The sequence below is a fragment of the Agelaius phoeniceus genome, chromosome 13 (genome assembly GCF_051311805.1).
Source record: "Agelaius phoeniceus isolate bAgePho1 chromosome 13, bAgePho1.hap1, whole genome shotgun sequence".
In the NCBI taxonomy this organism is placed as follows: Eukaryota; Metazoa; Chordata; class Aves; order Passeriformes; family Icteridae; genus Agelaius; species Agelaius phoeniceus.
Window position 1 is genome coordinate 12,107,109 of NC_135277.1, and position 19,882 is coordinate 12,126,990.

A 19,882-nucleotide genomic window follows, 5' to 3' on the forward strand; every position below is an offset into this window, starting at 1 on the left:
AATTCTTTAACTGTGAAATGCTTGCTCTGCTGCCACCAAAGTATGATTTTTATTTTGAGATAGGCAGGGGGCTCTATTTACTTCTTCATCTGATAAAATAGCAAGATGAGCTAAAGCAAATAGTACTGAATAGAACTTCTGATATAGGAGAGAAAAACTTGGGCTGGATGAGATGTTTTGGATTAAGACACTGAAAGTTACTTTGGTCTATTTTTAGGTGTTGCCTTTCAGACTTGCATAGCTTGCTGGGACACATTCTGAGCAGCTTTCACTATGCTCTGGTTCCTGCATCCTGCAGAGAGTTCCAAAATGGATTTTCCAGCAGCTGTGGATCAATTGGATATGGGGTACTCTTAGCCACACTTTGCCTTTTGTTAAGACTTTCTGAAGCTGGGCACAGAACAGCATCTGTGTGAACACTTGCTGCTGTTCCACACAGATGGAGATGGAGAAATCAATCAAGCTTAGTACACCAGATTTAATGCTGCTCTGAGCCCCAGATATGAGAGAAACTATTGCTAAAGCACTTCTGGCATAGAATAGAAAATGTTGGTATCTGAGTGAGCAACTTCCTTACACTGATGGATGATCTTTCATCTCCAACAGCTGCTATTTCCACATTGCCCAAGTGCAGGATTGCTGCCAGCATTTTAAAAACATCCATCTGAAAATCCCTCTTCAGACCTAAAAAAACATTCCTTGATTATTTGAAGTACACAGAAACAGTACAATTAATTAAAGCAGAACAATGCTGGGTTACTTGCTTTGTTGTGCAGCCAAGAATTGTACAGCATCTCTGCAGAGTAGGATGCAAATCCTTGGTTCTGCCAATTTTCTGCCTGTCTGATCTGATGATAGATTGAGCATAAGTTCCTGTACCTCCCCAAGTGCCAGCTCAAGTCTGGTTTAGCTTTTACATAAGCTTTTACTGGGGCAAAGAAGCTTCCAATTCCACTTCTGCCACAGCATGTTAGTTTATGGCCAAGAAGACTCCAGCCCTCAATGCTTCTGACCAGTAACAATTAACATCAGTTGCTAATTGCTCCTACCTAGCACTTCAAATACAGACCAACCATAATGGACAAGCTGTAAAAAATCTATTTTGGTAATTACTACTAACATTCTGGATATTTCAGAAACAATAAACCTTTGCCCATTTCAGGAAAAAAAATCTACTGAAAATGTATCTCCAAGAATTTACCTAGTAAGGCAAATGTCTTCTGAGTCTCCACCATATTTGCTCTGTCATCAACCCCTTCTATTACAGTGCTGCCACCCATTCGTGTGTAGTTAAATTCTTCTGCACTCCCTGTAGAAAAGAAGCAAGTCTTGTAATTCTGCAAAAATTAGGGACTGGGGAGAGCTACTTGTTAAAGCTTTGGTAAGACAAAAAACCTAAAGATGCTGTAGATGACAATGTTTCAGTGACGAGGTGGAGGTCCTCTTTTTTCTGAGGGAAATCCATGTGCCCAGCTCAGTTAAGCTGACACAAATCAGTATCCGTAATTCCTAGAAATCCTAATAAACAAACTGGAATGGAGACTGTGTAAACATACACCTAAAATCTGCTTCTCCCAGCTTCTCTGTAGATAAATGAATCAATTCCCTAAGCTGTCATAGCATCTGTCACTACAGAAAGTAAGAAATAAGATTTCCAAAGACACTCAGGTACTTGATGGTGCACTATCTGAGTTTCCAGGGATTTGCTACCAAGTCCAAAACTAGCAGGATTAACAGCTAAGTGACTTTAAAATGCAGGTCCTGTTTTAAGGCTGTGAGATTTATGCTGTAATGCACTAAACATCCTAACACTTGAAAACCAAGCCTTAAAATGCTGCACTGCAAAACTGAAGAGCAGGTTATTTTCTTGAGACCTACCCAATTTAAGATGTTCATATTCAGGTTGCATAGCAGATGCACACAACTGATAAAATATATGGTAGTTCCTTTCATTTTCTGACTGTAAAATAAAGCAAAGAGCAACACCACAGGAAAAAAATTAACAACAAAATGAAGAAACAAACTGAAAAACACCTTATATTCAACATACTGTAAAGTGATAATGACAACTGAAGGCTAAATTCTGCTGCAACATAGGTTAGCAATGACATTGCTTATTATTCAAATGATCCATCTTAGCAAGAGCTTTGAAAGTGATACATTCAAGTATACTTTATTTCCACTGCCAATATGCATAGTTCTTTCCCCAAGGATGTTAATAAGTTTTTTAGCTTGAACAACCATCTACTAACAAGAACTGTCAAATGTTGTAACAAAAAGATGTGTAGGAGTGTCAGCTGAAACACTGCCCTGTGGGAACTCAAAAATCTCTCCATTTCCAAACCATCCTGCAGGGCAGAAGATATCCAGAAGTATTTTTCAGTGTACTTACAAAGTTACAATACTACTAAAAAAGAAACCTTTGTAAAAACCATTTCATAAAATTAAATAAATATGCTTCTTTAGCATATTATCATAAGCCATGACATTGAAGTGAGTCACATGAAATAAGCCTTGGCCTTATAAATTTTCAGCCATTTTTTCACTCAGACTCTCTCTGCCCCGTATATGCTGTTCCTTTCCAGATACAATTGATTTCTGTTACTGTTGCAACCACAAGTACCAGATTTGCAGTTATTTCAGGAAATTGTCCCTGAGAAGCATTCTTCACTTAACAAAAGGAAGAACATGGAATAAAGTAACTTATCATGAATAACATTAGCTTCTGTTAAAAAATAAATCAATTGCTGATTGGATACACTCTTCAGAACTTCACATAATATTTTCAATATAGAACTAGTACAGTGCATCAGGACTAACCTTGACTATTTTAGACTTTATTTTACCCACCTGAAATACAACTCTGGATTTCTCAAGCAGGTATGTTCTCATGTTAGCTCCAATGATTTGGTAACTCTGATCAAAACTGATTTCAGTGTATTTCCCAAATCGACTGCTGTTATCATTCCGTGTGGTTTTCGCATTGCCCACAGCCTACAACAATTATAAACTTTTACAATTTGATTTACTCATATCTCTCATAACAATTACTTTGTCAAAACTTGAGTCAACTACAAGCTTATAAAATCAAAGGTGCTCAGGGATCAATCTCTGCTCAAGCACTGAACTCTGTTACTTATATTTTGACAAGCCTCAAATCAAATAGTAAAATGCTACATAAACTGAAAATCAGACAAAGTATACTTTTCCAGCATCAGGGTCCAAGTAATAAAACCAATCAACTTGTTCAATATTGTTACATCATCATCTAATTAGGCAAACTAGCACCTCCAAAGGGCCACTGGTAAATCAGACAGGACCAGGTGTTCCTGAGGCTGAGCACCTCTCTCCATCAGTAACATTCAGAGGCTAAAATTCAAATTTAAATACCCAACTTAGACAGATGAAGCATCCCTAAAGATTTCAAACAAAATTTCCCAGAAGCTCTCAGAATTCTTCCCTTGATGAGTACAGACTTGACAGGCATCCCCCCAAACTTACCTCAGTTATTGGATTGGATGCCAGTACTTTATCCTCCACATGAGCATTGCTGCTTGACTTACTCACAGTGGCAAAGTATCTCATGGTATACCTTGCAGACACAGTCTTTCCAGCTCCTGATTCTCCACTGACTATAATGGACTGATTCTTGTTATTTCTAAAACCAAATAATCAGACAGTTTATGTCAGACATGTCTAAAGGGCATGTACAAATGTAGGAATTACACACAATGTTTGAAATCACAGCTGTGCCCAAGTCTTATACATCAGTTCCATCTTACATCTATTCTTCTCTTTCTCCTCCTCAGCTGTAACCTCTAGGTTGATGTCATTGCTATTCACTAAGTTTTACCCCTCATCAAGGATGAAAATAGTTTTGGTTCTAGAAGTTCCCCAGCTGGTTAAGGAATTCCTTCTCCTCTAATTAAGCTATGTGTTCAAAGGTATTCCTAATAGCCAGTAAAATTAAATGACAATTAACAGTGCCACTAGACTTCAAGAGTTATTTATGGACATTAAATAACATACTGTACCTTGCCATTTGCTTGTATGCTTCTTCTGCCACAGCAAATATGTGTGGATCCATGTCCCCCATGTTTTGCCCACTATATGCATGGATAATGGCATCTCCATATATTGGCAGCTGCTTATAGGGGTTTATTGCAACCAGAATTATCCCTGCAGCAAAGTGTACAAAACAAAAATAAAACGCAGGTTAGTTAAATGAAATGCCTGGTTTTGGCAGCTGAAATAATACAAAGTAGCAATATTTTCTAGGTAGAATATGCTGATGAACAAACAAGTATACTCACATATAAAACCAGTTAACATGAGTTAAAATACATTTTAGGAAAACAGTACACACATCATGTTGCAAACTGAATCAAGATTAAGACTTTTTAAAAAAGATTTTTAAAAACCTCTTCATTTCACTTAGCTTACCACTATATGTGTAGATAAGCTTAGACTCCACAAAACGAATTTTAAGGTTGTGTAGAACAGCTGGTTCATGCAGGTAACTGAGGGCAGTGAGATCATTTTCACCAACAAGTATGTCAGGATTTCGTAGTGGTGGCAAAGCAGCTGGATCAACAGGGTAACTCAGGTCCTGTCAACAAAAATTACTTGAAATGTCATAAAATGCATTATGTTTGCATAAATACAAATCTTCTACATTTACATGAAGTTATAGAGTTGATGGAGCCCTGTCTGATCTTCTATTTCATTGTTCCATACACCCCACTGAACTTGGGGGAATTGGAGCTGTTCATTGCTTATGAAAAAAAAAAGCCTCATTCTCTTTATTTACAATATTTTGTATTGAAATCTGTAAAAAATTGACATGTTCAGCTCTCTACAAACAGGCACATTTCAAGGACAGATGAGAATAATAGATCAGCTGCAAATGAAAGAAAGTAAAGACCTGGTCAGAACTCAAGTCAGCTCTATAACTGTCCTTACTTGCAACACCTCAGTTTTCCTTACAGAAAGTTTAAAACTCACTTCTGTTTCTTTCAACAAATCCATTTAATCATACCTTTAGTATTTATCTTTAGGGAACAGGAATGCAGAAATACAGAAATGCTTTCAAAGTATTAAATCTGTAAAGAACTTAGATACTAAAATTAACAATCTTACACAAACCAACTAAAAAAGCAAAAAGCTGGCTTTGTGAGAGCGAACTATGTCTGTCCTGCACTTCTGATTTTCACTTCAGTTTAGGATGAGTTTCAGGGCTTGTCTCCAAAGCAATCTCTGAGGTATGTTCTCCATGCTAATGTCTACAGACTGTAGAATTGCACTGCTCATATTTTGGGCAGCAGGTGTGTACTGTACCAATTTCAATATGATGAAAAAGAGAAATGTGTATATGTTATTTAGATCCCATAATGGTGAGTGCTATGTTTCTACATAAACATATCTCAGCAAACCCCACAATAATTCAGGCCTTTCTCCTTACAGTTCCATCTTCTAATTGTAAATGGAGAAAACTGTCTCCAGCTTTGTAGTTTTTTGTGATTTCTGCAGACTGCCAAACTTCTTCATTATCAGGGATCCAAACCCTATTGTACTGTAACAGAAAAACAAGACAATAGTTAGCTTAGCTACTATCATAATACCAGGCTAGTATTAAAAAAGACCTTTCAAACATCAAGTGCAACCCCATTCCAGGACTTTTGGGGTTTACTATTAGCTCTGTACAGCAGGATTTTTTTTTTTTTTTGCGGTTTTGTTCTTTTTCATGAAAGAATAAAAAAAGAAAGCAGACTCATTAATTTCAGACATGCATATTCTGCTCCTGTTCAGAGCAGAGTCTGCAGAACAACCCAGCATGCAGGAAGGTGAGCAAGGGCCAGACTGTTGCCAGGCTCTTCAAATCCTGTAACACTTAACAAAGAATAAAACACACTTAAAGGGGACACCTTGTTTCTAGGAGGGTTCAAATAAGCAAGTACCAGAGAAAGCATCTCATTACCAGAATTCAGACAATCAGGTATGGACAATCACTCCCCAGAATTCAAGTACAGAACACTGAAATCAGAATGCATTCTGCCAGAGGCACATTGTCATACCTAAGAAAGATTGCACAGTTCCCTTTCTTTTAATGGGACTGAAGTGCAACCTCCAAACATCTATCCCTGCTCTAGGACAAACTTCAAAGACTACTGGCTGGTTCTTTCTTTACAAGCAATCAACTGGCATACTTTAGCTCCATCCCAGCAAGGTATCTGTAACCTACTGAAGCATAGATATTTGAAAAAAAAAATTGAATGTAAGTTATGCTGTTTGAACCATTTAGTTCTCCTATGCTGAAGTTAAAATGCAGAAGCAAAAGCAACTTCTTTAAATGCTCTACCTGAGAATCTATGGGAAACAACATTCCTTAAAAGGACATAACACAGCTGGAAACCTCAGGAGTAGGGAATTACTTTAGTGATGTGGAGTGTGTCCTTCTCATCCTGACAGGGTTTGACAAAATGACATTGTTGTCTCTACTCACACAAGAAACTATAATGTAAACTCTTCCAGCATCTTTCTGTTCTGATAGCCAGAACCCTTCCCTTAATTCCCTTACCCTAGCTACATTCATGGCCAGTTGAAACAAGCTGTTTAAATAAACCTGTGAGAACTGCTGCAGCTGCTTACTTGAAAAATTAACATTAAGTCACCATTTCATGAAATGTGAGCAGACCCACAGATCCCTTGGGGACTTGTATTCCCTTTCCTTTTGGTGCCACAACTGTTGGTTTTGTCACAAACTACTTTTTTCTTCTCCAGTTTGGAAGGAGCCTTGGAAGCTCCAGCAGATCCTCAGAACATGAGTGTCTCTGCCCCAAGAACCCCCCTGGACCATGGTGGGTGCCTGCAGAGGCAAGCTGCACTGCACAGCTGTAGCTGCTTTAATTCTAACCCCCAAGGATCAACACCAAACAATTTAGAGCAGGAGGGACTTGCACAAGAATGTCCTGTGAGTTACCCTGTGCTGCTCAGCTGAGTTTTCAGTATCTCTAAGGACAGACATTGACCTTTCTAGTGAGCCACACACCACCCTGGTGCTCATCAGGGGCTGAACAACCATGGAAACCTCAGCTGCTGCCATGACACCCCTTGGCTGATGCTCTCAGCATGATAGCATTTTTCACACAATATCCAAAATCACAAAGACATTTTCTAAACAACCCCGAACAACTGTAATGGCAATGTTTTCATCTATCTGACCAAGGGGATCAAAGGCCCAGCTCCTCAAGTATCTATTGAATAGCCACATGAAAGACATGGCTAATTTAGCTTTACATTTGAGTTTTCCATGTTTATCCAACTATAAATTGTTATTTGTATCATTCCTACACTATGCTGATCTCCTCCTGGCTTACAAATAATGCTTGTTAAATTGAATTCTTTGTTTGCTGTTATTCTTTGTGAGTTAGAATATCACCACCAAACAGCCTCCGGGGCACACAGTGTTTTCCCATGCAAGAAAATGAGCTACACTAGGCCAAGGACGAGAAAGGGAGGGAGAAGAATGCGATAAAAGCACTGATTCTTCAGGAAAGGCCCCTGGAGTTGCAGGAGCCTCCACTGGCAAATGCACCCAGCCTAAGAGAGCTGGCTGTCTCCAAACCCTGCCTCGCAGGTAAACAGACGGGAGTTTGCTCATTTCCGTGTCAGGTTACACCCGCACTCCTTCCCCCTTCACCTGTCCAGCATTCCTGGGAAAAAAAAATCCACGCTCCTTCTCCCAGCGGCTCCGAGCGCGGCAGCGGCAGCAGCGGGACCCACCAGCCCTGCAGCTCCATGGGAGCAGCTGCTGCTGCCATAGATGAGGGACAGGCTCACTAAATCACCAACATACCCCTGTTGGTTTGTTATTTAAAGCTAAGCAAACAAACGATACGTCACAACGCTCCGGTGACTACAGGAGAAGAGGGAAAAGTTGTGCAAAAGTTTCAGCGGGCGCATTAAGGAGGAAGAATCTTTGCTTTAGGGCCAAGCTCTGCCGCACACATTCAATATTTGCCCAACAGAAAGCGCGGCGCTCCGAGCCTGAGCGCCCAGGGAAGGGCAGTTAAACCTTCACGCCGCCTAATCGCTGGCTGGAGCAGCGAGACCTGCTCCCGGAGGCCGAGACTCTCACTAAAGGAGTGTTTATCTCAAAGAGAAGTGTCTCCCTCCCTGTGGTGCGCTGTCCCGCACGGGCGGCTCCGCGCTGTGCCCACCGCCCGCGGGCACCAAGCGCTCCGGAACGGCCCCTTCCCCTGAGCCCTTCCCCAGCCCCGCTCCGGCACAGCCCCTTCCCCTGAGCCCTTCCCCAGCCCCGCTCCGGCACAGCCCGCACGGCCCCTTGCCCTGAGCCCTTCCGAGCCCCGCTCCGGCACAGCCCGCACGGCCCCTTCCCCTGAGCCCTTCCGAGCCCCAGCCCCAGCCCCTTGCCCTGGGCCCTTTCCCAGCCCCAGCCCCAGCCCCGTTCCGGCGGAGCCCTTGCCCAGCCCGGCTCCGGCGAAACCCTCCCGGCCCCTTGCCCTGAGCCCTTGCCCAGCCCGGCTCCGGCGAAACCCTCCCGGCCCCTTGCCCTGGGCCCTTCCCAGCCCCAGCCCGGCTCCGGCGGAACCCTCCCGGCCCCTTGCCGTTCCCCAGCCCCGCTCACCTGCGTGTAGAGCTCGGCCAGCGCCATCGGGGCACAAGCCGCGGCTGCCCGGTCCCGCAGGTGCCGCGGCCCGGCCCGGCCCCCGCCCCGGGGCGTGGGGAGCGGCCCTGCCCCGCTCGGCGCTCCCCGCCCGGCCCCGGCCCTGCCCGCTGGGCCCGGCAGCCGGCACGGGCAGCGGGATCCCGGCTCTGTCCGTGCCCCCACTCACCGTGCTGGCACACCTCGGACACACCTTTAGGGACCCGGAGTGATGGACACTGCGGCTGCCAGAGGGTCCCCGGGGAGCAGTCCTGACCCAGCGGAGAAAACCAACAGAAACATTAATCACGGACCGAAAAGCGCTGTAAAGGAATTTCTATGACAAGCTCAGAATAAGATAAAAATTAACAACTCTGAGTGCATGTAGTAGGTTTAAAGCGCTGACAAGGTGCTACGGTTGAATATTCTTTATGAGGAAGAAGACTTGAATAACCTCACAGTGCTGTGTTTTAGCAGGTGGATACATGCCAAGACCCACCAGCCCTCCCCACCTGACATGAGGAGCTTCCATAGCACACAAGGGAATGTTATAGTGCAGTTACTCAAATTTTATTTCAGGAACAGTTAATATTAGATGACAAAACACCCTAACCAGAACTGGGTTATGTTGAACAAAGCATTCTCCCATAAGTACAGCAGTTTATGGCACACTGCTGCTATCTGGGTGTGTATTTACACATCCTCAGATTTTAACCAACTCCCTTGGCAGTCAACACCAAGCCTGCCATGGAGGCAGAGGGAAACCTGTGACCATCTGAGGTCTATGCCAGCACACAGCTCACAAGCCACCAACCAACCAAAAACACCCTGAAACAAACTGTACAGTTGTACTTTTATTTGGACATTTTCCAGTGATAGCTATTAGGCTACAGTTTTTATGATGCATACATTTACTAAGTACAACATCAGACACTACAACAGATCAGAGCTCAGGTAATTCTGACAATGTTTTGTTTTTCATCTATGTACTGTAGTGGCATCAAGTGAAAACCTATGTTTAAAGGCTTTTCCTCATCGCATGAAGTATCAGCATCTTAAAAAACCCAAGCGTTTACTCATAGTTTTAGTATGATATTTGAAATGTGTTCAGTTTAAATCACAAATTACATATAGACCTTCAAATTGCAATTGCTGGTGTTTCCAAGTTGGGAACAAATGTTGCTGGATATCAATCCACTTTCAATGAAGCTGATGCTACTTTTTCCTATAATAGATTAATCTCAGTTAACTGACTTAAGCACTTTTATGTTCCATCCCAGTTTGAAGTGTGAGAAGCTATTTTTCAAAATTTGGATAGAAGACCGTGTCCTAAACATCAGAATAAAATGATCACTGGAATAAAAATACACCAAACTGAATGAGGTAATTATTGTGCAAAATCTGTAGAATAACTGTATATATTTCTAAGGGGTCATTGACAAGTATTTTTCCAGCATCTGATAAAATCTATCATCTCAATAGATAATAAATTAAAATATAAAAGATATGTCCACATTAAAAGAGCATAACAATGATTCAAAGGAAAAAAAAAAGTTTTTAAAATAATTCTGCATTATATTCCATGGTTAAAGAGATTTTAGTCCTAAGGTGAAAGTTATATTATACACTCACACTAAAATTTTACTTCTGAAAAGTGCATGTAAAATACTGCCATGTAAAATGTTAGATGAATTACCAACTACACATCTATTCCAACTCAAAAATATTTTCCTTTAAAACATGTCAAGCAGCATATACTTTTAATGTGATATAAAAGTAATACCAGTCCAACCACTGAGTTAAAGGATGATACCTATAAATTACTAGACACTACTTTTTTTTAAGGAAACGATACAATAAGGCTTTTTACAGGTAAACAAACTTCAAAAATAAACAAAAAATACATTGAGGCATACATTTTAAACACTAACGCTTAAGTAGTGGATGCATTTCCTGATCTACAGTATGAACATACTGTAATGCCAATTGTTTGTTTTTCAATAGGAAAAAAAAATTGGGAGGTCAGCATGTTCTCAGGTGTTTTCTTTCCTAACCCTGTTACTGGATGCGAAGGCTTTGCCATTACATTCTCACAAGTACAGTACCTGACAGTCTGAAAACGACCTTACACCTTATTTGCAGCCACTTCACAGCAGCCAGAATCTCACAAATCAAGTAACCTTTGAAAAAGGAGTGTTTGGTATTTGGTGCAGAGGAGAACCTCAATCATTTAGCAAAGATCATTCAGAACCCTTTCACAATGCAGTATCAATTCTTGGAAGTACTGGCATGATCCATCAAATGTAATGTGGGACATTTGAATACAAGATGATAGGAGCATCTTCAAATGATTCTGAGAAAGTTTATGTTGTCTTTATTTCCAATTTTAGCAACCATACAAACAGCACGTCTGCCTTTCAAGTAAAACAAAACTGAAATGTTTCAGTCTGCTTAACAGCAAATCTTTTCTCTGTGAATTTGCAGGCAAACAGAGGAGCACCAAACAGTCTAATAGTGTACCTCTAGGTTATTTACCAATATTGTAAAATAAATTAACGTTAACACTAAGATGCAGATTATTATAATACATTAAAAATATTGCACAACGCAACTGAGCAATGTGTGTGGCTTTATTTTTACATCTATGTTTGAGCCATCCACCACAGAACTGGAACCTTACACGAGGCCTCCACGCTCCAATATGCCTCACATTGTGAAATGTGAGTTTTATATAGCAGATCCAAGATGTGTGAGACAGAAGAATCTTTCCAGTAAAATGTGCAACATTCAAAGTAACTCAGTTTCTCATTATGCACTCTGATTTCCAACCATTAAATCAGCATGAGTCATAGTCAAGTGACAGCATCATAGTCAAAACCTACTTAACTTTCTTGTTAGTCAACCTTTCTAAGAACGAGAGCCTTGGGCTACTGCAGAAATTTTCTATTAAAGTTTGTCCTCTCATATTCCAGTGTGAAAGAAGACTTTTCTCTGTTGTTATTATTATTTTTTAAGTGGCATAAAACCAAGAGATTATACTTAAAATACACATTGTCATCTCTGGGGTCTACAAACAAAGAACAACATTAGACAGACTCTATAACCTAAATAAATACTAAAATCATTACTGACTTCTGATCGTTTGCTTCAAGATTCTGTATTTTTAGCTAACTACTTTTAAAAATAACTAAATGTGTAATTTCCAGTGTGCTACTTGTGCTTAGTTACCATTTTCCTCTACAGGTGTTACTTGATACAATGTGCAAAATTCCAGTTAAAATAACAGACTGCAACAGACTGTAAGTAAGGTTGACAACAAAAAAATGAAGTATCTTATTTTTAGTGCTTAGTATGATACTGTCATACATTTAAAACAACAGAATATGCAGCAGCGATTTAGTTTGCTTGGTAAACCACAGTTCTAACAAATAAACACCTAAGTTACAGCATATAGTGAGCTATAGGACTTATCACTACAATTTATGTCAAACTGACATAAATGAGGAAGTGGTTTAAGAAATAACTTGATATATTGCCAGTTTGTGTTTTTCCATTCCGTTTTTACAAATTAAATGTAACAGGCTCCCACGTGACTGTGTATTCTACTACAAAATGCCTTACTTTCAAGTCTTCCATGTCCAGGACTGTGACTGTCCCTATTGGTCCCCATCTATGAGAAGATTACATATGGATTTTAATTTACACTATTTAAATATGTTACTAAAGATCTAAAAATGTCTCTAGACAGCTGAAGACACAATTTTTGTCCAAGCCCGATTTCCATACTCTGGCCATGTACAAATCAGTGATGTCCGCATCAATGCAGCGACCAATGAGCACAAATGCACATCTTTCTATGAGCCTTCAGCCTGTGGTGCTGCTGTGCAGTTCCCAGCTACCTTAACTACACACCTGGGCTTAGACAGGCTTTTGTTCAGAAAAACGTGGGTTTAGTGGCTCACTACGTTTGAACAGGTACAGACATCAGGCAACTGGTTCTCCATCTAACACTGACGGGACATCCTGGGGATCACACACGTGATATGAAGCCCAGGCCCAAACTGGCTGGGATCTGAATGGTTTCTAAAGCCAGAGAGGATGGATTGAAGGGGAAAGTAACAGGGAAGATGTGTTTGGCATCCATGAGCAACTGAGGAGAGTCCTTCCTGTCCCGCAGACGCACCTGCAAAGATAAGAGAGTGATGACATCAGCATTTAGCCAGCTGACTGGGAAGAAGCACCTTACAGAGCTGATCTGTGCTTACAGATGTGTGTGTGCAAACACACTCTGTGCTAAACTGAGCTGACACATTTACACCAGCTGGGACTTCAAACTGTAGTTACTGTGATCTGCTTCACTTCTGCATATCTCCCCCTTACAGTGAAATCTGGGAATATTTAGATTACCTGCAAAAGGAAGATTTTGCCCAGTATCTGGTAACCATCTTTTCAGTAAGTGGAATTACTGCTTTATCTCAGTTGTACCTTCCCAATCTCCCCTGTCATGCTATACTGTAATTCAATTTCTAATAGATCAGAAAGTTCACATTTGTTTCTTTAGTTTTGCTCTACTGGCTGCTTCTCTTTGGGGTTTTCAAAACTTTTCACTTTCACCAATATATATACAAAAATAGAAGGGGTAAATTAAGAACTTTGTATGGATACAGGCCTTAATTTTCAAAGCACAGAACTTCACATTCAGGCACAGGTCTGGATAAATTTGCATATCTAAATCTTACTGCTTGAAAAGTTGTCACACAAGTTAGCTTACATACACAAAGATGAATAAGCACAAAAACCCCTCACCTGAAAACCTCATACATAGTGACAGGGAAACCAACACTTTCATCTAAGTATGGAGGCAGGAACTTCTGACTGCTTAAATTTTAAGGCTGACATTGCCTTTTCAATGCTGTTAAACTATGATAGCTAAAAAGCACAGTTTTCATGTTCCTGAATGTATTTCAGAATGCAAACAATTTTGGCTGATCAGAGGTTTGCTTGGAAATAGTTCCAAGTTAGATAAAGATAGATAGACATACCTGTATTGTACGTATAAATGACACCAAGACTCTCTCTTCAAATTCATTAACTGGAGTATACAAATTCAGGACTTTTACAATCTGTGAAGAACAACAATCACTTTCAGGTACATGTTACTGATCAATCAACAGATGCATCCATGATTATACCATGATTAGTATAATTTTAAAATTAGCTATTTAAAAAAAGAAAGTTATTTTCAAGTATCTGTTGTTTTTCTGCTTTATTGATTAATGCAGAATTCCATCACCCTGCTCAATGCTATGTTAAATGACTGCCTCCTTCAGAACATATGCTCTTTGGAGGTAGAAACCAAAACTTCTACATATGTGATGAAAATACCAAATGATGGAAAAATCACATGAGAAGTCACTGACTGTGTTCCTAGCACCCCCAAAAACATGATGTATTTCTCACCCTAATTTTTACCCTGTAGTCATGACCTCCTGTAGTCTTACAACTTCTGTTTTTCAAGAGAGTGAGCTATTTCTCTAAAAACAGGGCTAAAACCACCAAAGGAAAGAATTACATAACAAAGACCTTAAATAATAATATGGGTGAAAAAACCTATTAAAAATTCTCTTTGTTTTTTTACCCTTCCCTTCATTAAAAAGCCAAAACATTTTGTTTAAAAGTTAAAATGCAGCACATGGAATTCTACCTTCTTATTCAGTAGAAAATGAAGTGATTTTGCAGTAATGTGAATTAATAAATCAAAATGGCTTTATTAATGCAACTGCTAGTGCTGACACAACAGTGAAAGAAACCAGGGAAATTTCTTCCTTTTCCTGGTGAGAATTGTTCAGTAAGCATCAAAGATGCTTGGGTCCATTTATTCCTGGTCAAGTTCTATGCAAATGTAGCATGGTTTGAAAAAGAAGGGCAACAGATCTGTACAAAATCTGAGCTTTCGTAAATAGGAGTCTGTTTACTGAGACCCACTTGGTTCAGCCTTTGAGGCTAATGGGTACAGTAACTTCACACTCTTGTTTGCAGACTCACAGACAACAGCTCTGTTTGAATTGTCCATCAACTTGGCTGGATACCAACTCTGATGGCAGGAAGATCAATTCCTGCTACCCTAGGCAGAGCTGTCTGGAGTACAGAGATGTCTTTCAATGACAACTTTTCTCTAAGGATTTCCAAAAACAGAGACTGTACAACACTGCACCCTGCACAATCTATTGAGCTTCCTCCCATTTGTCCAAAACTTATCTCAAACATCAGACTCAAAAGGGTCTGGTCCTTTTTTCACCCCTCCAACTTAATCTGTTTTAGCAAAACAAAGTAAGAAACCTCCAATTCATGAGTGACAGCAGTGCTGGCTGCTGAGAGCTGCTCAGGAGGGACAGCAGGACAGACAATAAGGATTTGCTCACCTGGGCAGTGGTCAGTGCATTGCACATTGAACATATGGCTTCTGCATCTTCATCTGTTTTCTTTTTTACTTGCAACAACTGTGCAGCCTGGATGAGGGGTTCCAGGGTTTCCTTAGCCCCACTATTCATCAAATTTTTATCACGTAGCCATTCTTCCAGTTGACTCACATTGTATCTGTACAAAGAGGTAAGAACATCAAGAACATTAATGCCTGATTAGGGATAAATGGAAAGCATGTGCCATTTCCCTTTCCCAGTGCTGCTTTTCTTTGTCCTTATGTGTTTTTCTGTCTTGTTATTTTGTCTTCACACTGTTTTCTTTCAATTAAGGCAGGGATTTTGACTTTCATAACAGTTAGAAACTATGGTCAAAGATTTCCACTAACTAGTCTTTCCCATTTGTTTCTGTTGCTGTTAATTGCATGAATGTGACAAGAAGAAAGGCAAATGAGAGATTTTGTCCATGTTAAAGTACAGTGAGGCTTTGGGATGTAACTTGAGGGACTGGAATGCCCTGGCTAAATTTCCTGACATATGCCAGTAAAATCCATTGAACAAGTGATGTGAAATGCAGGAGATGATTCAGATGCCTTTACCTCAGGATGCAGCAAATAAAGAGGCATCCTCTGCACCACCAGTATACAAAAAAAAAGCAGCAGGTATGTTTGCTATTCTCCTCTAAAAGCTGAGGAAGCAATTACCAACATTTCACCTAGAGCTCTGATTCCCACTTGATAATGAAACACTTTTTGGCTTGCTTCTACCACATTTCCTTGAATGTTAGGTAGGATATGGCCAAAGTCAACTAAGCTGTTTTTAACCAAATTTCACCAAATCAGTTCAACACCATCTGCATCTCTTTGCATGTGGAAGAATAGATATTTCAGATATCTGCAGCTCCATCAAGATGATATTCAGCAATGTCAAGAGTTCAATAAGCTTTCCATCAGTGCACTGAAGAGAACTGTGGAAGCTGTCCCACCTTATCTGCATTCCTTTGCTCCAGGAGCACATGTCCTTGCGCAGGAGGAGGTTGTTGAGTGTTACAGCCCCAATGATGTAGAACATCTGCTTGACCACCTGTTTGATCAGCTCTGGGTCCATGCCATGCTGGCACATCACCGAGTGGAAGGAGTTCAGCTGCCTGATGATGGAGTCCAAGGTGTAGGTGCCCTCGTCGGCAATGCTGGACGTTCTCTTGCGCAGCCCCGTGGGCTTCACCCCTGACACACCCTGGATGGTCTCGTGCTCCAGCATTCCTGAAACTGCATTTGGTTGACACCGTTATTGTAATGACTGAAAACTGCTGATACACAAGGATATTGGGCAAAACAGCAAAGCAGAGAGAGCAGGCTGGGCTTTCTGTTAGCCACAGTTTGCCATGATTTCCAGAAATTGTGTGTCCCATTATATTTGGCAAAATCTGAGTTCACGGGGTTTTGATAAAGATTCCAGCATGTGTGTTTAAAAGGACAGTATGAATCTAGCTCAGGAAAGTACTTTTTTCCTCCTAGGGTCATATGAGCAGTGGAGTCAGCAAACTGAGAGCTGTTCCATTCTTTTAAATGTTGTGATTGGAAAGCATCATGAAAATTTCCACGGAAGTACTGTCTAAACAGAAAATGAAAAGTGTTCTTCATGAAAAAAACAAACCCTCTCTGAACGTTAGCTTTATCACTGCTTGTGATTCAATTCCTCACTGCTGTCAATAACAACAACTAAACATTTTTTCCATATTAATTTCAATTAAGAGTTCTCATGTAATTAAAGTCTAATTTTTCCATGAGATATTTCCCAACAGACAGGGTAACAAAGATCAGATTGTCCTGACAGCTTCTTCCTGCAAATGCCTGATTTATGCCAAGCATGCATAAGGTATACCAATTTATTCTGGCAGTGCCAGAAGAACCAGTCACAGTTTAGTTTGTCCTCTAATCCAACCTGTCCAGAATAGTCCCTGTCATCTCTGAACAGAACACCACAAGAAATATTAATGAAACTCTACTGTTTAGGAAGAAATACAAGATACACCTACTACCACCATCACAATTTTCATTTTGGTACTGTGTTGTGAATTTTAAGGAATTCAGCTTTGCCTTACCAATCATTGGTTGCAGAATATTTTCCAACACTCGGACAAGTTGTTGGTAGATCTGAATAGCCAAGTCACTCAGAACTTGTCTGTATTCAGCTAAATCAAAATTAGTGAGGCAGTGTTCATTTTGACGAGGTGTATTATGCTTCATAAACCCCTGCATTCACAAAATATCAGAAAATAATGCTTCAGTAGAAATATTACACAAACCCAGTATTTTCAAAAATATTACACAAACCCAGTATTTGCATTTTCTTTCATGCAACTGACAAATAATACCTTAAGTCACAGCCCCTCAAAATTTTAGTTTGGAACTTTGTCTGATTGAGGCTAATGCTAGGATTTGCTTTTCAAGTGTCATGTCCACAGCATCTGCTTCCTTAACTCAAAATTTCAAGTCTGTGACACAGGAACAACTCTGCCAGCTTTCTGGCAGGCAAGACACCTTCCCACTCCAGCATGGGCATTTTCACATGGCCAGCTATAGTCAAAAGCACAATTAGGCTCGAAAGAGGAATTGGGCATATCGCAACCTCCAAACATCAACTGGTCTGCCATACTATGGCTAAAAGGCTTAATATGGCCTTTTTGATAGGCAGTGCAGTGAATCATTGCTAAAAACCATAATGGTAGCTGCCAGATCCTCCTGCTTAATCTGAGCTGGCCCTTTTGGGAGCCCAATGTCATCTAGACCCTGGGTCCCAGCCTGCAACAAAGGGAAGCTGGTTCAAATCTTACATCCCTGTGCTTTCCACTGATGCTGTCACCATCATTCCAAAAGGTCTAGCCATTTTAAGAGACTATGACTCCATCTTTTGTACAAGATTTGTTAAAGAGCAGTGCTGACAACAGTGCTGGAGAGCAAGAGAAACCAGAATAAGAGCACTGCTTACCTCTTCTCCACTGTACTGCTTCAAACAGTGCAAGAATCGGCAGGTGTTTGACAGCCAGAAGGACACTGTTTCAAAGTCATCTCCTCTTTTCTGAAGATAAAAACAAACACACTTCAGCAAAGACTGGCAGGAGAAATAAAATAGAATGCAAGATACACAGCTAAATGCTTAAAATACACTTTCTAGTAGATCCTCATTCTGATGTTTTGCAAAACTTTGTGTATTATAGTAATGTATTAGGAAAGCAAGGGTTTTGGCAAAGTGCCATTTAACACCCTCCCTCTTTTCCTAAGTATTTTTCACGAATTATTTCCACCACAGAAATGATCTTTCTGTGTTTTACAGACCCATCCTAATTGCTCTGGGCAGAAATCAAAGGGCAATGTGACTATATTCCCAAAATACCCAATGACTCTTGTGAAGAGCACAGTGGGGAAGACTGGAATGATATAGAGCCAGCAGGAGGAGCAGGAAACAATTCAGTTTTGATGAATGCCACTTACATCACAGCAACTTTGGCAGCCTGAAATGGAAAATGAAACAAAACAACAAACCCTTCTCACCAAAGAACACGGGACTGAGTATATGCTGAGTAGTTCTAGAGCTCCACAGTGTGTACTTCTTTCACTTAAAAATGTTCAAAAATTCCTATGGATATCTCAGCTCCTGCAGGATTGTTTACTAAGTATTTTTTCATAACTTGTAGTTTGATTAAAGGCTTGGCTTTTGACACATCTCTCTCATTTAAAAAATAAAAAAACATGCAAGCATAAAATATATTCATGTCTTAATAATGCCTTCAAGATACACCTGGGCTGAACTCTCCCAGGCAACTCCTTGAAAAGACTTTGGGCAGTAACACATTATCATCAGTGTAATCTGTGGGTGAAGCAAATGAGGAATCTGTTAACCAAAACTGCAAATGAAACTGTTTATTTAAGCGCTCTGGAGAAGATAAACAAAGACTCACTCTGCAAACTCTGACTCCATCCAAAACTTTATGAGCTGAGCTTTAGAGGAGGGAGACTATTCAAAACAAAAAGAAGGTAGTTCTTTTCCCATTAATTCAATGCATCTCTGCTACTATAGGGATAAAATGCCAGCAATATAATTTATTATTTTTTTAACACAACTCTTGGGACTGTAGTGGCAATTCACTGATGACAAACCCAGAGCCAATTCATTGAAAGCCTTTTCCTCATTCTCCTAACAAAAAACCAAGAGCAAATTTTAAATTAACATTTTTTTTTCTAATCTAAGCAGACTAACTAACCTTTAAGACTTTTTTGATGCCATTGATAGTGGAAGTCAACAACGACCGCACTTTCTGGTCATCGTTGAGGTAATCTGCATGGCGCACACACATGAACAAAATATATGCTGGGAGTCCTGGAATCAGGTTGACAGCTACCCCACGTGGTTTCAGCTCTTGGGAAAAACAAACACACATTGTCTTGTTAAGTGTCAAGTCATTAGAAGATGTTATATGAGGTAATTGCAACCTCCCCAGTTAATAGCATAAACATGTATATACACATATATATATAATTTGGCCAGTGAAAACTCAGAGCAAAACTAAGGGCCACTTTCTTGGTAAAAGAACAGAATAAGAAAATATAAGTGCTTGCTTAAAATATGCAGGCATGTTAATATGTACTCATCAGGAATGACAATTAGATTACAATACACATTCAGAAACTGTAGATAAACTGAACACTGTCAAAACCAAAATAAGCTATTCATTTCCTAATGCAAATTCTGTGTTCTCATCATTCATTTCTCAGTGTGTATGGAAGCAGAGAAGGCC

General features: G+C 40.2%; 2 protein-coding genes across 3 annotated transcripts in view; both read right to left on the reverse strand.

The window, feature by feature from the left end:
• MYO5C (myosin VC) overlaps window positions 1-8,779 on the reverse strand; it is a 34,210-nt gene extending 25,431 nt beyond the window's left edge. The window contains exons 1-9 of the mRNA XM_077185419.1: window positions 8,648-8,779; window positions 5,462-5,572; window positions 4,444-4,609; window positions 4,035-4,179; window positions 3,502-3,658; window positions 2,851-2,994; window positions 1,879-1,960; window positions 1,202-1,309; window positions 578-684 (exon numbers count right to left, since the gene is read on the reverse strand). Coding sequence (XP_077041534.1) covers window positions 578-684; window positions 1,202-1,309; window positions 1,879-1,960; window positions 2,851-2,994; window positions 3,502-3,658; window positions 4,035-4,179; window positions 4,444-4,609; window positions 5,462-5,572; window positions 8,648-8,674 — 1,047 coding nt within the window. The 5' untranslated portion in view covers window positions 8,675-8,779. The remainder of the gene's footprint in view (window positions 1-577; window positions 685-1,201; window positions 1,310-1,878; window positions 1,961-2,850; window positions 2,995-3,501; window positions 3,659-4,034; window positions 4,180-4,443; window positions 4,610-5,461; window positions 5,573-8,647) is intronic.
• Window positions 8,780-9,506: 727 nt separating this feature from the next.
• Window positions 9,507-19,882, reverse strand: part of MYO5A (myosin VA) — a 101,121-nt gene continuing 90,745 nt past the window's right edge. For both annotated transcript variants that reach the window (XM_077185682.1, XM_077185683.1), the window contains exons 33-39: window positions 19,349-19,503; window positions 18,076-18,165; window positions 17,189-17,339; window positions 16,070-16,352; window positions 15,088-15,262; window positions 13,708-13,788; window positions 9,507-12,848 (exon numbers count right to left, since the gene is read on the reverse strand). In XM_077185682.1, coding sequence (XP_077041797.1) covers window positions 12,696-12,848; window positions 13,708-13,788; window positions 15,088-15,262; window positions 16,070-16,352; window positions 17,189-17,339; window positions 18,076-18,165; window positions 19,349-19,503 — 1,088 coding nt within the window. In that variant the 3' untranslated portion in view covers window positions 9,507-12,695. The remainder of the gene's footprint in view (window positions 12,849-13,707; window positions 13,789-15,087; window positions 15,263-16,069; window positions 16,353-17,188; window positions 17,340-18,075; window positions 18,166-19,348; window positions 19,504-19,882) is intronic.